The sequence below is a fragment of the Semicossyphus pulcher genome, unplaced genomic scaffold, assembly GCF_022749685.1.
Source record: "Semicossyphus pulcher isolate SPU_LCO1_2020_fin unplaced genomic scaffold, fSemPul1.0.p SCAF_10, whole genome shotgun sequence".
Lineage (NCBI taxonomy): Eukaryota > Metazoa > Chordata > Actinopteri > Labriformes > Labridae > Semicossyphus > Semicossyphus pulcher.
The window spans coordinates 9,344,033-9,362,353 of NW_027211604.1; the positions used below are offsets into that span (position 1 = coordinate 9,344,033).

Consider the following 18,321-nt stretch of genomic DNA (forward strand, 5'->3'; position numbering starts at 1 on the left):
CACGGTCCCGCCGACAGGTGGTGTGTGTGCTGCATGCATAACAACGAAAATACAAACTGTGCCTTGCTATGTTAGCCACCAAGGAGCTTCTGAACGTTAGCTAGCAAATAAATACATTATTATTGAGATTTGGAAAATGACAGTTTTGGCAGAAAATTAACGAAAACATCCTCTTTGCAAAGCCCGCACCGTTTGGATTATTTGGTTTGAGTCCGTCTTTGATTTAAAACGAGGTAAGTTGTAAAATGGCGGATAGCTTAACGTAACGTTTACATCTAGGGAGTTTGTCTTTGATGCTGCTGCTCTGTTTAGCTGAGCAGGCGCTTGACATTTATGTTGACATGAGTAATTTATAAAGAAGTGTGAGTTTATCAAAATATTTTTTAAATAAAGTTTGGTATAATGGCGACGTAGCCTTCCAGCTGGTGTTCAGTAGCTAGTGGCGTCGCTAGCCAGCTAATGCCGCTAACGGTTAAGCTAGTCGAGCTAGCAGGTTCTGAAAATGTATCACAACCCTGAAGTGAACCCTCATCCTAACGTTCGCAACTCGGTACGAATCAAGTAATCAGTTGAGAGGGTCGACACGTGGCAAACAAGATAATGTCTCCGCTAACATCGGACAGATACGCTCGTGTTAGCCAGAGAGCTACTTGGCCGTCGTAGCAAAGAGAGCACGTCAGGAGGAGACGAGGCTGACAGGACCTCCACTAGAAACATCTGCTGATTGTAGTTCGGAAGTGAAACACTGCGCGTGTCACGACTGTTTTGAGATTAACATGTCTTAATTAAATGTTACATTAGAGTTTACTTTGACAACTATCTGCCATAAATACTAGTAAGAATACTAACGTTACATCTGCGTTACTTGTCTGATAAAGTAACGTTAACGGACGTTGGCACACAAACCCAGCACGGATGTCCTTATATGGTCCGTAGAGTCCAGAGTCAGGCCCCCCGTTTGGTCAGAACTACCATGTTTATATTGGCTTATGGGGCTGCACGTTACAATGTGCTTGTGTTGTGTAAACACGCCCACACACATTTCCCTTCACTGATTATATCTGCTGTAACGATAACAAACCCTAAAAAGCTGTAATCACTTGCATCAGTACTATACCTGACGTTAATGTCTAGTAGAATTACATTACAACTCAACTCATCTTAATTTATTTATATAGCACCTTTCATACATACAAGCATGCAACTCAAAGTGCTTCACAGAGGAACAAATAGAACAGAAATTGCAACAAATACAATTTTAAAAGACTAAAACAAGGAGGAAGAAAGTAATACATTTTTTTTTTTAAAGATGTGAATAAAGTAAATCACTACAGTAACCAGTAAAACGTTAGAAATAAATACATTAAAAACAGTGAAAAGTTTAAGACAAAATAAATACCAGAGATAAATCTTTGTATAAAACAATGATGAGGAGTTTGATTATACAATTATTCCAAATTAAAAGTCAGATTAAAAAGAAAGGTCTTTAATTGCCTTTTAAAATAGGGACACAGCTTGCCGTTTTAAAATCGAGAGGCTGTGAGTTCCCTGATTAGTTAAGATTAACTTTGATCCATATGCATACTGTTTTTTAATAGCTGCGTATGTGGATGCACAAGTGGAAAGAACAGGGTTAAACTACAATCCCCCACACATTTACCAAGTTTAACAGAGCACACACACTCACTCACTTATCAGTCAGTGCAGAGTGAAGAGGTTGTTAATAATAGAAAGTAATTTATGTTGTAGTAAACACAAGCATGTCAAAGACAATACATCTAATACTTATTCATTGTGATGGGCTATCCTTTATCAGTCATCAGACATCCAGTTTTAGATTTAGTGTTGGTTCTTTAGTACATTCTAAATGAATTCTGCCTTGAGAAAATCACTGTACAACTTGTGTTTAACTTTGGGTCAAGAGGTCAACATTTCTGTTTTTTAGAAAAAGAGTACCTTATATACCTGCCTGTGAGTGACACTACCAAGTTAAACACTACAACACAATATCACCTATAGATAGATATCCAATGTCTCCTGTGATATTTGCAGCATGTCACTCAAGAAAAAGAAGAACTAAGCTGTGTATTTTAAAAATACTCAACAAATTAGTTTTCAGATTCCAGCTGCAAATAGTCCCACTTTGCCCTCAGCGCTCATTTACATTGTGCTTCATTAAAATGTGAAATGTCAATGATGTCAGAATCTGAAGTGGTAATATCCTGACTCAGACTGACGGCTGAGGCTATCTATGCCTTCTCTGTTGTGTTTCTTACAACAGGGCGTCTGTGGCTCACTGGTAGAGTAGGTCGTCTCTCAATCAAAAGTTGGGGGTTCGATCCCTGACTGCTACAGTCACATGTCCTTGGGCAAGACACTGAACCCCAATTGCTCACAAGGGCATAGCCATTGGGTATGAATGCATAAATTGGAAACCATTGGAAATTGCCACTGAAGTCATTGCCATCAGCTTGTGAATGTGTGTGTGACATGTAGTGTAAAAGTGCTTTGAGTGGCTGGAAGACTAGAAAAGAGCTGTATAAGTCCAGTCTGTTTACCATTTCATTGAACAATGATTTAAAATCAAACAAATAACAAAAACATAAAGTCTGTATTTATGTGATTCATTAAATAGAACATTTTAATTGACAAGTTATTAAGCTTTCAAAAGTGACAATGATCGTCGTAATGTTTATTACTTAAATTAAATTATTTAGTAATACACAATAGAAAAACTAGAATTTTGTTTCAGAGGATGAATGAAATAATAGTTTGACTGTTCAGTCAAACATAAGAGGTTCAATATCATCTGCACAGTTAGAAGTTAAAGCAGGATTTGTTAGTTAGTTAGTTAAATAATTGAAGTAATTCAGTGCAGTGACTGAAAAAGGCACTTCTATCAGGCCTTTAGCAAAAGCTTAAGCACAAGATGTGTGATTAAAGTAATGCTGATTGTTTTTACTCCAAATCAAGGAAAAGCAGCAAATCTGAACAGTTTGAACCAACCATGTTAGCTGTTTGTATGTAGAAAGGACTACTTGACAGTCGAAACTGTGTGGCTATAGGCCCTTTTTACAGCAGACATTTTGATGTATCTGAGAAATCACAGTACTAACTAATAAAGTTAACGGCAGTGAGGCAGCATGCACAATATCAGGACCCTGATACATGTGCTTTTGCAGACTTTGCAAATAGTTTATATGTTTTGTTATGCAGCCATAATGTCTGTTTGCCTTTGAGAATAAACACACATTTCAGTGAGAAACACAAACCGCACAGGGTTTTATTGAAGATGTTAAAGCAGCACAAGCAAGCAGTACAAAGTGACGATGCAGAAAGAATGATCACATAATCTTCAGTATGTATGAGTCACTTAAAGCAGCACTACGTAATAGCTAGACTGCTACTGCCATGCAGCATTGGGGGCCCATCACTTAGCTGTTTTAAAGATTACTCAGGGATTTCTTGTGTTCACAGGTACATGACTCATTTAAAAGGTAGTGTCTTACTCTCAGTGTAGTTATTTCTAAGGTGGCAAATGAGCCGCAGCAAATACTTTTTACTACACTGAGGTGTTTGAGCCCGATTTGTTCTTTCTGCTAAACTCTAATGTTTCTATAATTTCCAGGTGCAGCTGAGAAGATACCTTCTTGTTTGGGGTCCAGAGCAGTAGAAGCACGTCCTCCAGCACATCCAGAAAATGTTAAAGAAATGATAGCAGCGCAGGATTTGCACACAGAGTTTCAATTTCCTCCGTAAGCATTGCATCACAGAAATGCATAATCAAACTAAACATGTCTTTTTAAAGTTTGTTGGTACACAGTTATGTCCCTACAACCTCATATGTGAATTCTGTTTTGTGCTCATAATGGCTGTCTGTGTTGTGAGCAGGGAGGCAGAATCTCAGTTGTCTTCAGATACTGACCTTGAGGATCCTGATGTCAAACATGGGAAGACAGGAAAGGGCATGGTATGTTTTTTTATACGTTATATCTTGTGCCAATCCCAGCATGCTTTGGGTGGAAGGCAATTAAATATCCTGGACTGGTTCCCAGTACATCACAGGGCTAACACAGACTAGAATCAGCATGGTATTGTGCAGCAGCTGTGTGTGAGCAGAAAATAAGTCAATCACTGTCTGCATCAGATATCTGTAATGTGCCTCACTGTGACTAATAGATTCTTCGTAAACAGGCTACTAACCATCTACACACACCCAGGGTGGGATGCTCTGTGTTTGAATGTGGTACTGATTTGTTTCAGGTTGTAAGTCATTTAAATGTGTGGGGAAATATATGTGGCAGGATAATGTATTAGATAACCCGATTGCTACGGTTAGCTAAGATTAGCATTTAACCACTTCCTTGCTAACATTACTGTTTGATAGTGTTGCACTGCACTAAGAAAAGGTGTAGTGTGTTTTACTTTCAGGCTTAATTTAATGTGTTGAAGATTTCTGTTGCTGTTTCGTATTAATTTGTGTAATGTCATCAAATAATCTAATATAGGAAGGGGAGAAATGCTAACATTAGCGGCTGTCTAGCCATAGCTTAATAGTTAACAATAAGTCTTTTAAGTTTGAAATATGGCCTAAAATCCCCCTGGATTTTCTCTGCCCATTGTCTTTCCAATTTTCTGATCAATTATGAAGGGGTAAAATTAAAAGAGAAAATGTCAGATTCCCTGAGTTTATACAATCTGCCAAATCGAAACACAGCTGTATCACAGTATAGCAGCATTTGAGCTTCCGATCCAGAGTGTGAAGTCAAAGGAAATTTATAGTGAATATGCTCACACAATTATTGCAGAATCCCTGTGCTTAGAGTTATGATATTAAAGTATAAAACACTTTGAAATTTAATTAAACATCTTCCTCACAAACAGGCTGCCAGGAAAGGGAAGAAGGCGCTGGGAGACAAGGCCAAAGGTGGGGGAGCAGGGAGGGTCCCTGGTTCCGGCTGGGTGAATGGCCATCATCAGGAGAACGGGAAGGAGAATATGACCCTGTTCGAGGTGGTTAAAATGGGGAAGAGTGCCACACAGGTGGGGAGAACAGATTATGTCTGCTCATTTTTTATTCTTCTTGTTAATTGCTTTGTTGTTCTGAAAACATTTTGTCCATGGTACTTCAATATATTTATTTGGGTTTGGTCTAAGTTCTGAGGTGATGTTTTATTTTCCAGTCTGTTGTAGATGACTGGATCGAGGCATACAAAAATGACAGGGATATTGCTCTCTTGGACTTAATCAACTTCTTCATCCAGTGCTCCGGCTGTAGAGGTGAATATCTGACACATGGTCATGTGTCTTAATAAGAAGTAGTTTGGGGGCTTTAAAGCAAATTAATCCGCTGAACTTTGCTGCCGCTGTCCGAATCTTCGCACAGGTGCTGTGAGTGGAGAGATGTTCAGACAAATGCAGAACTCGGAAATCATACGAAAAATGACAGAGGAGTTTGATGAGGTGATGCATTTACTTAATGTATTTTAGAATAAGTCTGTGCAGTTACTAGGCACCAGCATGAGACATGTTTTTTATGTGGTGGAAATAAAGGAAATGAAGTGAAAGAGGAATGTGCTCCTCCTGACCTCAATCTGATGATCTGTCTTTCTATTATCAAACAGGACAGCGGGGACTATCCATTAACTATGTCCGGACCACAGTGGAAGAAATTCAAGACAAGCTTCTGTGACTTCATCGCCGTTCTGGTGCGTCAGTGTCAGTACAGCATCATCTACGACGAGTATATGATGGACACAGTCATCTCACTGCTCACTGGCCTGTCTGACTCACAGGTCAGGGCGTTCAGACACACAAGCACACTAGCAGGTCAGTTTTAATGTCAAAGTGTTACTTGGTATCCCGCTCCGTGCCTGTCTGCACATTCCTGCTGTTATTCCTAACTTCTGTGGTCTTCCCCCAGCCATGAAGTTGATGACAGCCTTGGTGAATGTTGCTCTGAACCTGAGCATCAATATGGACAACACGCAGAGACAGTACGAGGCGGAGAGGAACAAGGTTGTTGCAAAAAGGGCCAATGACAGGTTGGAGCTGCTGTTACAGAAGCGTAAAGAGGTGAGAAGAAAAATAAGCCGTCCATCACTTCGTACTACTCTCTATCACTCAAGACGGTTTTAAGAGCAAGTCTTTTGGAGTGTATTAAATGTTAAGTCAAATATGTGAGCTGTCTGTTGTGTAAATATAGTAGTCTACCATACAAACAGATTTTAGAGAGATAGAGATTTAAGTCATCTTAATGTCGTCTGCCTTTATCCACACTTCACATTTAACCTGATATCATATTGCTATAATTTGAAGATAGTTTTCAATTAACTAAAAAAACAAAACATTATCATTATCATCATCGTGGCTGAGTTTCTCACGTTGACTCCCTCTTCATTAGCGCTGCCCTGAAGACATTATGTGAACAGAACAGGTCGCTTTATACGTTAATTTTAGGTTGTTCAAGCTAAAGATCAAATCTCAGGAACTTTTACCTCCTGATGAAGAGGTTGAACTAATGTATAAGTGTATCACGTTATGAGAGAGTGTTGAAAAAGAAAGGTTAACAAAAAGGTTCCTGCATGGGGCCAATTTTCCACTTTTATTAGCTTTTTTTAAAGAATACGGCTGGTGATATTCTTCACTTGTTTTACTGTCAACAAATCCTGTAAAAAGACCAACTTTTAATGCTTCATCAGTCTTGCCAGGGTAGCCAAAGCATCATGTAGCCTTTTTATGTCCAGTGCTGTTAAAAAGCATTGGGCGATATTTCCTTCCTTACTTATGGAACTTGGCATATTTTATTTTTGAGTCAAGTCCACATCGATGTCTCGCTGCTGTGAATACCTACTAGTTTACCATATGCGTATAAATCGACACATTGTATGTGTATGTAAATTTGATAGTAAGTTGATAGAATTGATAGAAGAATTGATGGACAAAAAAAAGCCAGTCTCACCCTTTAACTTTGCTAAAATAACATCTGTCTTTGCTATTTTTATGCAAATTATTTAATAAGAATTACTTTTTTTTTCAGCTTCAAGAAAATCAAGATGAAATCGAAAACATGATGAACGCAATCTTCAAAGGAGTGTTTGTTCACAGATATCGGTATGTGAACTCTTTATCCACTTACAGCATGTTGACTGAGATTTCACTGAGGGGCCTCAGCATCTCACTTGATTTTTAAAACAAGCTTGTGCCTCACAATGTTCATTTTTGGCTCCTTGGCGCCCTCTAGTGAAAAACTATCATCAACACCATGAGTCGATATGATGTTGAGCGCGGCTGCTCAAACAGTTGTGTTTATTCAAGGCCATGTTATCTAAATGTAATCCGTTTGTTTGCCAGCGATGCCATTGCTGAAATCCGAGCTATTTGTATTGAAGAGATTGGAATGTGGATGAAGCTGTACAGCGACGCCTTCCTCAACGACAGTTACCTGAAGTATGTTGGCTGGACAATGCATGACAAGGTGAGCTAACAGTTTTATTCAAAACACAGACGCTATCTAATTAAACATCTCGCCCAAGAAAAGCTGAGGAAGGGACAAAAAAAGTCTCAGTTTTAATCAAAGCAATCAGTTTCATCTGTCAAGACTTCCTGCAGTCATATCAGAATGCAAGATATAGGTAGTGTCTTATATTGTCTTGTATCTCTACTGTGACTGCAGCAAGGTGAGGTGCGGCTGAAGTGCCTGACAGCCCTTCAAGGCCTGTTCTACAACAGAGAACTCGGAGCTCGACTGGAGCTCTTCACAAGTCGCTTCAAGGTGAGTCAGCAGCATCATCACTTCAGTCTAAGAACAGAAGCTTTTTCCTCATCATTGAAAATTTTCACTTGCTTTAACGCCAGTAACTAAAAAGCGATTAGATATTTTTGACCTTGTAATATCCGTACATTACAGGACAGCATGTGTTGTGGAGATCACCTAGCTATGATCTAACCTTGCTCTTATTCACAGGACCGCATTGTGTCTATGACTCTGGACAAGGAATATGATGTTGCAGTTCAAGCCATTAAACTTCTGACACTGGTCTTACAGTGAGTAACCATTCTTCTCTGGATGTATTGTGTCACTTTTAAGAAAAACTCATTAGTCTAATTCTAAATATACATCTTTATCAATAACATATGAAATATGTCTGTATTTCATCTAACAGGAGTAGTGATGAGGTCCTGACAGCCGAGGACTGTGAGAGTGTGTATCATCTGGTTTACTCAGCACATCGACCCATCGCTGTGTCAGCAGGAGAATTTCTGTTTAAGAAGTAAGTGTTATATTGCGTGTTGCTATACCCAAACACATGTTCGTCAGGTCTCAGTGTGGGAGGTGCAGAAGGCTCAGTTTGGATTAATAGGAGCTTACATTAGATCCGTGTTGTTGCTGGGCCTGACAAGTTAGTTGTGTGAGATAACATTCAGTATTGTAGAAACAAGAATATGCATTATATTCAATCCATTAAATATCTCCCTTCAATAGCACATCCAAACCATGCCTCCTTATTGAAATGGCAAAATACAGACTGAATGTTCTGATAACATGTAGCTTAGTTATTATGAAGCATGCAAGCTAAAGCTATTGTGTTGCCTAACATGCCTTTTTTCTATGATGCCCAATGTTTGGGAAGTCAGGCAGAGCAGTTGTTTTATTCCACATGCCTTCACCTTCGTCTTCTCTCACTGTGCTGATTGAAGGCTCTTCAGCCATCAAGTTCCTGAAGAGGAGGGACTTCCCAGGAGGGGCAGGCAGAGCCTCAACGGCAGCCTCATCAAGACCACTGTCTTCTTCTTCCTGGAGAGTGAGGTAAGCACCTTTGTGTCTTACCTCTGGATGTGAAACCTGTGCTCATTGTAATATAGACTTCTGGTTTTGAGAGTGTGAGTATTGGGTAAGAAAATATTATTGCATTTGCTTTAATTTCTTTAAACCAAATGTAATACCAGGCAAGGAATCTTCATTGTTTTATTTTGCTACTTGATGTTTTACAGCTTCATGAACATGGAGCCTACCTGGTGGATAGCTTGTGGGAGTGTGGGTCAGAGCTGCTGAAGGACTGGGAGACTATGATCAGCCTGCTGCTGGATGAGCCGATGCCAGGAGAAGAGGGTGAGGGTCTACTCTTGAAAAAAAATGACTGAATGAATGAAAAGTCTGTTCATTACACCGTGAGTAACACACTGTCCCTGTGCTTTTCAGCGCTGACCGATCGGCAGGAGACGGCTCTAGTTGAGATCATGCTCTGTGCCGCCCGTCAGGCTTGTGAATGCCACCCTCCTGTAGGCAGAGGGACAGGGAAGAGGGTGAGTGTCTGGTGGTCATGCTCTACACACAGAGGATTCACTTTGTGTCTTGAATGAGTTCATTATGTTAACTTGTTTTTTTTGTGGATGGAAAAGGTCCTGACTGCGAAGGAGAAGAAAACCCAGCTGGATGATCGGACACGGATCACAGAGATGTTTGCAGTTGCTTTGCCTCTTTTATTGTCAAAGGTGATTACTGGAGTTCAACCCTGCAGCCATCAGCTGTCAGAGCTGACTTTTATTTATATTTTATTTGATTTCTCACCATCTAATCTAACTGCTTTCTCTTTCTCATCCTAGTACTGCGTTGATATTGATAAGGTGACCAATCTGCTACAAATACCAAAGTACTTTGATCTTGACATCTACACAACAGGCCGGTTAGAAAAGGTTTGTCTCTTTTTAATTTCTTAAATATTATGTCTCTTGTACATTGCATCCAGGGTCAGTTAAATTATGTCATGCTGTCACCCTCTTTTTAAGCATTTGGATGCGTTGCTGCGGCAAATCTGGGAGGTCCAGGACAAGCACACAGACACCGAAGTCCTGGAGGCCTGCTCCACCACCTACCACTATCTCTGCAACGAAGAGTTCACCATCTACAACCGCGTGGACATCACCCGCTCCCAGCTTCTCGACGAGCTTGTAGACAAGTTCAACAGACTTCTTGAGGATTTCCTGCAAGAGGTGAGGGAGAGTTTTCTTTTAATGGATGATGCAAAGGCTAGGGGTGGATGTCCAGGATCTCATGAGTTTGATCTTTTGTGTTTATCAGGGTGAAGAACCAGATGAGGACGATGCCTACCAGGTTCTATCTACGCTCAAGAAGATCAGCGCTTTCCACAAGTAAAGCAGTTTACACCTTAAATGTTGATTATCACATTTGCATGATGTATGTTATGTGTTACTTATCATGTGTTCTTTTTCCTTCCAGTGCACATGACCTGTCTAAGTGGGATCTCTTCACCAGCAACTACAGGCTACTCAACACAGGTCTCCAGAACGGAGATATGCCTGAACAGGTAACACAGCCCGAACAGCAGTTTTATCAGCAGCATCTCCTCATTGCTAAATCAAACAGTTCAGTCATAGTTAACTTGCACTACAGTATCATGACACTCTGCTTTCTTTAGGAGGATTATTTCTTAAACATCATTTTAAAAAGGAGCAGGTGACAGGTTTTTTTGTTTTGCTTTTTACAAAATAACTTGGATGACAAAGATGGTAACAGAGCAGAAAGGAGAGATAAATACCTACAAAAACTTGTAGGTATTAAGAGAGTAAGAGGGGGTATTATGCTGTTTCACATTTTAAGACATATATCATGTTACAATGGTGGATGTCCAGACTTGACGTGGGTGAAGTTTCAAATCTGTAGGTAAAAGTATGTTGGAGTAATTCCCTGCTAAAAACGTCTGCAGGCTACTGTGAACGCTTGCTTTCAGACAGACTTCTCTAGACGCTTCACTTTGTGATGTCACAAAGTGGAGGAACTCCATATTTGGGCATCTTCCTGAGACACAGCAGAACTTCCTGCCCCTGGCACAGTTCAAGGACACGCCCTCCCAGCAGCTCAGTCTTTCCACTCCACCACTCTGCTCAACGGCTCTGCTCGTCAAGTCGGTTAAGAATGTCTTGGAGAAAGTGTTTCTTTGGCTGTGAAGGAAATACATCAGTGTTTACTTTTCCAAAGGACAAAAGCAGCAGACTTTCATTTAAAATTGAAATAATGAAGTTTACTATTTGCCGACAACTCAGTAACGCAGCCACAGGGTAAGAGGCCTCAAGCATTGAGTTCTGTCCCTCGGCAAGCGTCAGAGAGCTGGCCAATCAGAATTAAGCTGGCTTGTAGGGGCGGGGTTTCATAAAGAGACAGAGCTGACTGAGTCGTTTCAGGCAAAGGCTGTATGAGGGCCGGCACAGAGCACCAGTGTGACTGTTTTTTTTAAAGTGTAAATTATGCTAAGGTACTCCACAGGTATCACAGAGTGAATATGAAGCTTGAAATTAGCATAATACCCCCCCTTTAACTCAAACTAACTCAAAGCGATCTGTAGAAATCCAAACAGGCCTCCCTTAACCAAGAAAGGATTGATTATTTGTAAAAGTAGGTCACATTTGTGCTGTGAGAAAGCTGCGTTGTTTTTGACTTAACAGTAACAATACGCAGGAAATCTGATACCTGATCTGCTGCATTGATAAACAGACTTAGAGCAGTTCATTTTATTGTGATCTCTTACATAACCTGATTTCTCTGTGTAAACTGGTCAAGAACATGTAACCGGACGAGCTGAGATAAACACTTCTCATCTGCTCCTCCCGCCCCACAGATTGTGATTCACGCGATGCAGTGCACACATTACATCATCCTGTGGCACCTAGCAAAGGTTTCAGACGGCAGTTCAATAAAGGTATTTACAGATTGATCAAGGTGCATTTTTTGGGATACTTGTTGAGAAAAGGATATCAGTTAAACGAAACATTACTCTGCTTAGATTCAATCGATTAGATACATTACATGTTATTCTACCTCCTTATGGGCAAGACAGCTAACAGCCATTTGCAATAGTTCTCTGTATTTCGACACTCTTTTTCATGTTTGTTATGATCACATTCACCTGCAGGATTAACTAAACATTTGCTCCTTTCAGGGTGATGTGGTGACTTTAAGAAAGCAAATGAGAGCTTTCTGCCTAATGTGTCAGCGGTACCTAAACAGCATCAACACAGCAGTTAAAGAACAGGTGGGGAAACACTGATAGGACTGGTCTTTCATCCATTACTTAACTGCTTTGTTTAAAAATGTTGGTTGTCAGTTCTGTTATAAATGCTGAAGTGTTGTGTTTATTTCAGGCCTTCACCATACTATGTGATCTGCTATTGATCTTCAGTCACCAAATGATGTCTTCAGGCCGGGAGCAGCTGGAGCCTCTGGTCTATACGCCAGACGCTTCTTTGCAGGCAGAGCTGCTCAACTTCATTATGGATCATGTTTTCATTGATCAGGATGATGACAACAACAGCACAGGTCAACTGCTGCTCTATTAACACACCACATTACAATTTAAAAAGTAAGGAGGCAGGGTCTGCTCATACTCTAATACTATTTTGTATTCTCAGACGGACAGCAAGATGATGAAGCCAGTAAAATTGAGGCTCTGCACAAGAGAAGAAACCTTCTAGCTGCCTATTGCAAATTAATCATCTACAATGTTGTGGAAATGAACACTGGAGCAGATATATTTAAACAGTATATGAGGGTAGGTTTACACCCCTCTTTACAATATAATATAAAGAATTCCTCCGACCCTACTCTTCCTGTTTACAGTGATCCCTCTTTTTGTCCTCAGTATTACAACGACTACGGAGATATCATCAAGGAAACGATGAGTAAAACGAGACAAATCGACAAAATACAATGTGCAAAGACACTCATATTGAGCCTGCAAACGGTAAGATTCTTTGCAAAATGACAACTGTTTTATTTTTGGTTTCTTTCAATGTTTTTACAAAAATGAGTAGAGCTTCGTTGCCACCAAATCTTCTAGATGATTCTAACTTCTCATGTTAATCTACGACTCATCACTTCACCGCGTAATCAAACAAAGACGGTCAGTCAAAGCTGGTGTTCTCGGTAAGCGATATAATCAATAATATTTGAAATTGGTGCCATAGCTGTGGAGAAAGTTGTACAAACAGCTCGTGGTTTCTCCCATTCTACATTCCTACAACACCCAGCATGCATTGCGCCCCTCCCTCTGAAAGGAACGTCCCAGCAAGAGACGCTGGAGTGAAATACTACCGTTTCGCTGCAGGCAATTGCTCAGAGCCGTACAGAATCCGAAATACAACGAGAATATACCAGTGGATCGTCTAAAAAATCTTCAGGTCTGCAGTGTACATTTCAAACCTGACGATTTTGAACGAGACATGACATCGGAGGCGGGCGTCCTAGATTGAGGAAGTGTAGTTTAGCGAGCTCTCTGCCTCCGCCAGATGACGCATTTTACTTAGTCTGGCGTGATTTTCCAGGGCCCACTGGAGAAGTGGATAGCGTCCTCCAAAGGCACAGAGCGCAATTGCATTTTTTTTCTACCATAATGGCATTAGCTCCCCATAATAGCATGATAGGACTGAGGCTGAAAATCAGTGAACTGGCCCTTTAAGTAACAACAGAACACAGATGCAGTCAGTCCATGACTCAGACTTCTGAGTCTGTCTTTGAAGAAAAGAAAAAGACTTGAAATTTTGTTCTTTTTTCTGTAGTTATTTAATGAGATGTTGTCTGAACTCGGCTTCAATGTGGACCGCTCATCGTCAGCCTTCTGTGGCATAAAGGAGCTCGCCCGACGCTTCTCTCTCACTTTTGGCTTGGATCAGGTGAAGACCAGGGAGGCTATAGCCATGTTACATAAGTAAGTTACAAGGCTTTGTGATTTACAGATGTGCATGCAACTCAAAGCCATATATGTTTTATTAAGTGAAGCTTTTTTATATATGGTTGCTCCGTATTTGTTATAGGGATGGAATTGAGTTTGCTTTTAAGGAGCCTAGTCCCCACGGAGAGGGGAGTCCACCTCTTAATCTAGCCTTCCTTGATGTCCTGAGCGAGTTCTCCAGCAAACTGATGCGGCAGGACAAGAGAACAGTGTAAGTTTGAGCCACTGGATGCTGTGTGCGCCTTTTGTTTTTACTGAGCATGGAGTTGTTATAAAGAGCTCCGAAAAGGTCCTGACTATGATTGTTTTTTCGTCTGACACTTCTACAGTCACATGTATCTGGAGCGGTTCATGACGTTTCAGATGGCCCTGCAGCGAGAGGACTGCTGGCTGCCCCTCATCTCGTACAGGAACTCCCTGCAGGCTGGAGGGGACGATGACACCATGTCAGTCATCAGTGGGATCAGCAGTCGAGGCTCCAGCGTCAGGAGTAAGAAGTCTAAGACGGCCGCTGCTAGCAAAAGGAAAATGCCTGAAGGTGAGCAATCATCAGAATTTGGTAGATCAGGACTTACTTTGTGTGCTACTTGAGTTATGGTTTGAATTGTGCCCCCTCTCTTTGATTTTATTATCAGTGTGTATTTCAACATTGTATGTCAGTCAGTAGGGGAATTGATTCCCCTCAGCTTCTCATCTGCAAACATGAGGAGCTCTGTCATTTAATGAATCATTTTCTGCAGCAGAAGAGAACAGCTGCAGCAGCACTGATGCAGTTTGGATGAACCGTGAGCAGAATGTGCAGACACCAGTGATGATGCACTCGCCCCATCTCACCTCCACCGTGCTAAGGGATCCAAAGAAGATGAGGCCAGAGGACAGCTTCACGGCCGCATACAGCATGCCAGCAGAGCAGCTTCCTCATCAGCCTCTGCCTCCCCAGCAGCAGCCACACCATCACCACCAGACGGCCATTGATTACAAGTATGAATTTACATACGGGGTTCTTTACCTTGAAGTGAAAGCTTGCTAAGGCACCGGTTTACAGCATCTATTATTACTTCAGTTAAACTATGAGCATTTTGAAGTTATGTTTAATACTGAATACTGTCCCACAGCACCCAGGTTACTTGGATGTTGACACAGAGGCAACAAGCAGAGGCCCGTCAGCAGCAGGAGCGGGTTAGCATGCACTATGCCAAGATGAGGAACCACATGCAACAAAATATGTAAGTTGCACTTACCTTCAGAGTGTGTTAGATAAGACTGAAACGTGGGAGAAAGCTGCAGATTGTAACGTTTTTTTTAATGCTAACATGTATCTATGTGTTCCCCTCAGTCGTCGAGGCACTGGACTCATGGAGGACGATGAGGAGCCAATAGTGGAGGATGTGATGATGTCATCAGAGGACCGTTTGGAGGACATCAATGAGGGCATGGATTTTGACACAATGGACATTGATCTGGTAATTTAAGCATGAAATCACTGATTCTTGGCTACTTGGTGGCAGCAGAAACAAGTACTGAAAAAACACTGATATACTCTCACATTTTAAGTTTATATAATGACCTTGTCAGCACATAGAAGCTTATTTACACATCCAGCATTTACAGAGTAATGTGCACATTAGTATAATTGTCAATATTTGATTGCCTTCATATGAAGTATATGTTTTTTATTGTTGTGTTGCATTGTTCTGACTGAGCTGTTGTTTTTCAGCCGGCATCAAAGAATCGCAGAGAAAGAACTGAACTAAAGCCGGACTACTTTGATCCATCCTCCATCATGGATGACTCAGTAAGGATTTTCCACTGCTTCTAACACCATTTGCTTCTTTTAGTCAAATTGAAATAGTAAGTGTGATGTTTGGTATTGTTCAGAGGCTGTGGGAGGCCACGGTTAATCATAGTTTTTTAGGCCTTTTATTTTGAGTGAATTAATCACCATGACTATTTAAGGATAATCATGAATATCATTTATCCACACAGTTGGGTATTCTCATTTACAGATTTACATGTGAAAAAAACATGTTTTGAGTATCAAATACTTATCTTCTGTTTGCTTCAAGATCAGTCTGAAACATTTGTAGCTTGTTCATCATGGATGACGGCAGTGACATCGAATTCACTGCTCTGACTGGATTCCTGTTGCGAACCTGAGGGCAGAAAAAGCATCAGATTTTTATAGAAATGTTTATGAAATCACTTCCTACCAAAATATTTTTAATAGCAAATAATATTGTATAGTCTAGTCGTCCTCAATCATATAGTATTATGTGTTAAAAACTGGTCCAAATGCTGATTTTGTTTTTAACAAAATTGAAACATGGGTGACATAAATTTCTGATTGCCAACACAATATGCTCTGAGTAATAATCTAAATAGGCTATAACTATAGCAGAACATGTTTAACCTTTTTTAAGATTGTGAATTTCTAAATATGTTTTCTGTCTTTAGGTTCTCAATGTTTCTATGTTCTAAAACAAATCGGATGCATCAGAGAGGAGGTGTTATGGAAATCCTTGGGAGATAACGATGGATGACTGTTCTCAGTGGAAATCAGAATGGAGTGATATGGACTACTATAAAACTTTTGTGAGACACCAATGTTTGCCTCTTCAACATTTGTTAAAACGTAGGGGCAGAGCCTGAATTTGAATTTTATTCTGATATTTTCACACACTGGACTTTTATCACACAGCAGGTGAAATATAATGGATGTAAAACAACTTAATGACAGCTCTCAAGATGAGTGCAGACATTATGTGGCAGGTTCGCGGTGAGGGGACAATAACAGACTGAAATTCAAGTTAACAATATGTACCTTTAATCTTTTTCATTCAGTAGACAAAAACTGTCTGATGTAAATACATAGCGGCCAATATACAGGAGGGGTGAACACAATGTCATAACACAAGTAGATAGAAATGTAATATCCCTGCAAAATAATATCTTTCTGATGCTTTTAGTGTTGAACACTATGAGAGGTGTTAACTCAACTCAATAGTAGTTTTACAGCCATATTCTTAGAAACTATCCAAACAATACCTCTCTGACGCAATCCAAACACACATTGAAAATCACAAGCTTCTTAAAGACAGCGTTTATTGCAGGGCTATTGAACTGGACTGCGTAACATTTTGAAGGTGTCAGTGATATTGTGTTCACCGTCTGTACTTTAAACTGTAGACTTCGGCATGGCATGTAGCCATATATCAAAACATGTACACAGTAAAGTATAATGTGAACCGGCGTCTCATACTGTTCAAAGGCCTTGCCACAAATGATATACGACATTCTCAGATTTCTTTGTGATGGTATTTTTTAGAAATGTTTGTGTTCTGCTTTTATACCTTATAGATGACTTTGATTTATAGATATTTTGTAATGACAATCAAATGTAAATTAAGGGTTTCTAATCATGTTATTTCACATAGATGCTGAAATAATCCTTTTTAATGAAAATGATTATGTTACTATAGATACGGCCAGCTGTTTGTATTTACTTTTCATGTCTCTGTAACAATTGGGTGCAAAAGTAATGCATTGCTCAAATGTAGGAATTTGACAATTTGATGGCTGCATCTAAAATTATTTTTTAATATTGGGAGCATTCACGGGGTCATACATAAACTTTTGACTCAACCTTTAACATGTAATCTCTCCTATATCTTGAATATTTTTCTCCACTGTATAGTATCTAACGACATATAATAATACAAACATGCCATAATGCAATTTTTAGAAGAAAGGATTTGAACAATGGTTGAGACAGGTGTGTGCTTTTTTTGTTTTGTTTTTTGTTTAAGTTGGCAAGTGTGCAGAGGGTTTTTCAATATGCCACTTTATTTGATGTACCTGTTGGTTGCATAAGAGTTATAGAATTAATCTAAATTACAAAGTTTTAGAGTTCTTTGGTCAACTATTATAATATCAGAAATGTATATTATACAATTACAAATGTGTAATATATTGTGAATCAGTGCTCCTTTTATATTTGCAGGTTCTGTTTGCTTGAAATTTTAGGGAAAGAAATAGAATGTTAACCTACTAATTTACAACTACGCATACAGTACATTGTTTTGTTTGTCTTTCAGTGGATTGTTGCGATATTTCTTTACCTCTTTGTATTGGCCTGGTAGGCAGATTCAGATTTAATGGAAGACATTGTATTCATATTGTAGTTAGAAACAAATCCCTAATTTCCTCAGACTCTCACTATAAAATGGAGAAACAGGTCACATGATCTTAAACATTAACCATATAGAATTTATACTACAACTATTCATGTTAGGCAGATGATAAAAACACATTGTAGAATTTCCTGTAAATTTCCATCAATCCTTTCATCCGGGATCTTTTCTGTTTTGCATTGAACTGCTGAAAATGTGCATACATCTGTATGTTTACACATATTTAAATATTTGTGTATTAAAATGTGTGTTTTTATTCTATTTTCAAAGTGCCGATTGCATCCTTTAAGATTTGTATTTATGTCTGGAGATGTATCATGAACAGAATAAACCCTCTTCGACTGTGTGATGATTTTAAGAACATTGCTGTTAATCCATCAATCTAA

At 39.7% G+C, this 18,321-nt stretch overlaps 1 protein-coding gene across 3 annotated transcripts; it reads left to right on the forward strand.

Moving 5' to 3' along the window:
• The first annotated feature begins 56 nt into the window (after positions 1 to 56).
• On the forward strand, positions 57 to 18,281 carry stag2a (STAG2 cohesin complex component a). 3 transcript variants are annotated; one of them, XM_069667097.1, is made up of 34 exons: positions 57 to 233; positions 3,629 to 3,755; positions 3,892 to 3,970; positions 4,885 to 5,043; positions 5,184 to 5,280; positions 5,387 to 5,463; positions 5,625 to 5,829; positions 5,924 to 6,075; positions 7,040 to 7,113; positions 7,354 to 7,477; positions 7,676 to 7,774; positions 7,967 to 8,046; positions 8,166 to 8,273; positions 8,701 to 8,809; positions 8,995 to 9,112; positions 9,203 to 9,306; positions 9,403 to 9,495; positions 9,607 to 9,696; positions 9,790 to 9,993; positions 10,082 to 10,152; positions 10,241 to 10,328; positions 11,637 to 11,717; positions 11,958 to 12,050; positions 12,160 to 12,334; positions 12,427 to 12,566; positions 12,657 to 12,758; positions 13,573 to 13,721; positions 13,828 to 13,956; positions 14,075 to 14,283; positions 14,486 to 14,726; positions 14,861 to 14,971; positions 15,082 to 15,208; positions 15,463 to 15,540; positions 16,200 to 18,281. In XM_069667097.1, exons 2-34 carry the CDS (start codon positions 3,712 to 3,714, stop codon positions 16,221 to 16,223), a joined length of 3,834 nt encoding a protein of 1,277 aa, XP_069523198.1. In that variant the 5' UTR covers positions 57 to 233; positions 3,629 to 3,711; the 3' UTR covers positions 16,224 to 18,281. The 3 variants fall into 3 exon arrangements, with proteins under 3 accessions (XP_069523198.1, XP_069523207.1, XP_069523216.1); XM_069667106.1 differs by having other exon boundaries at positions 14,489 to 14,726; XM_069667115.1 differs by lacking the exon at positions 3,892 to 3,970.
• Positions 18,282 to 18,321: the final 40 nt, after the last annotated feature.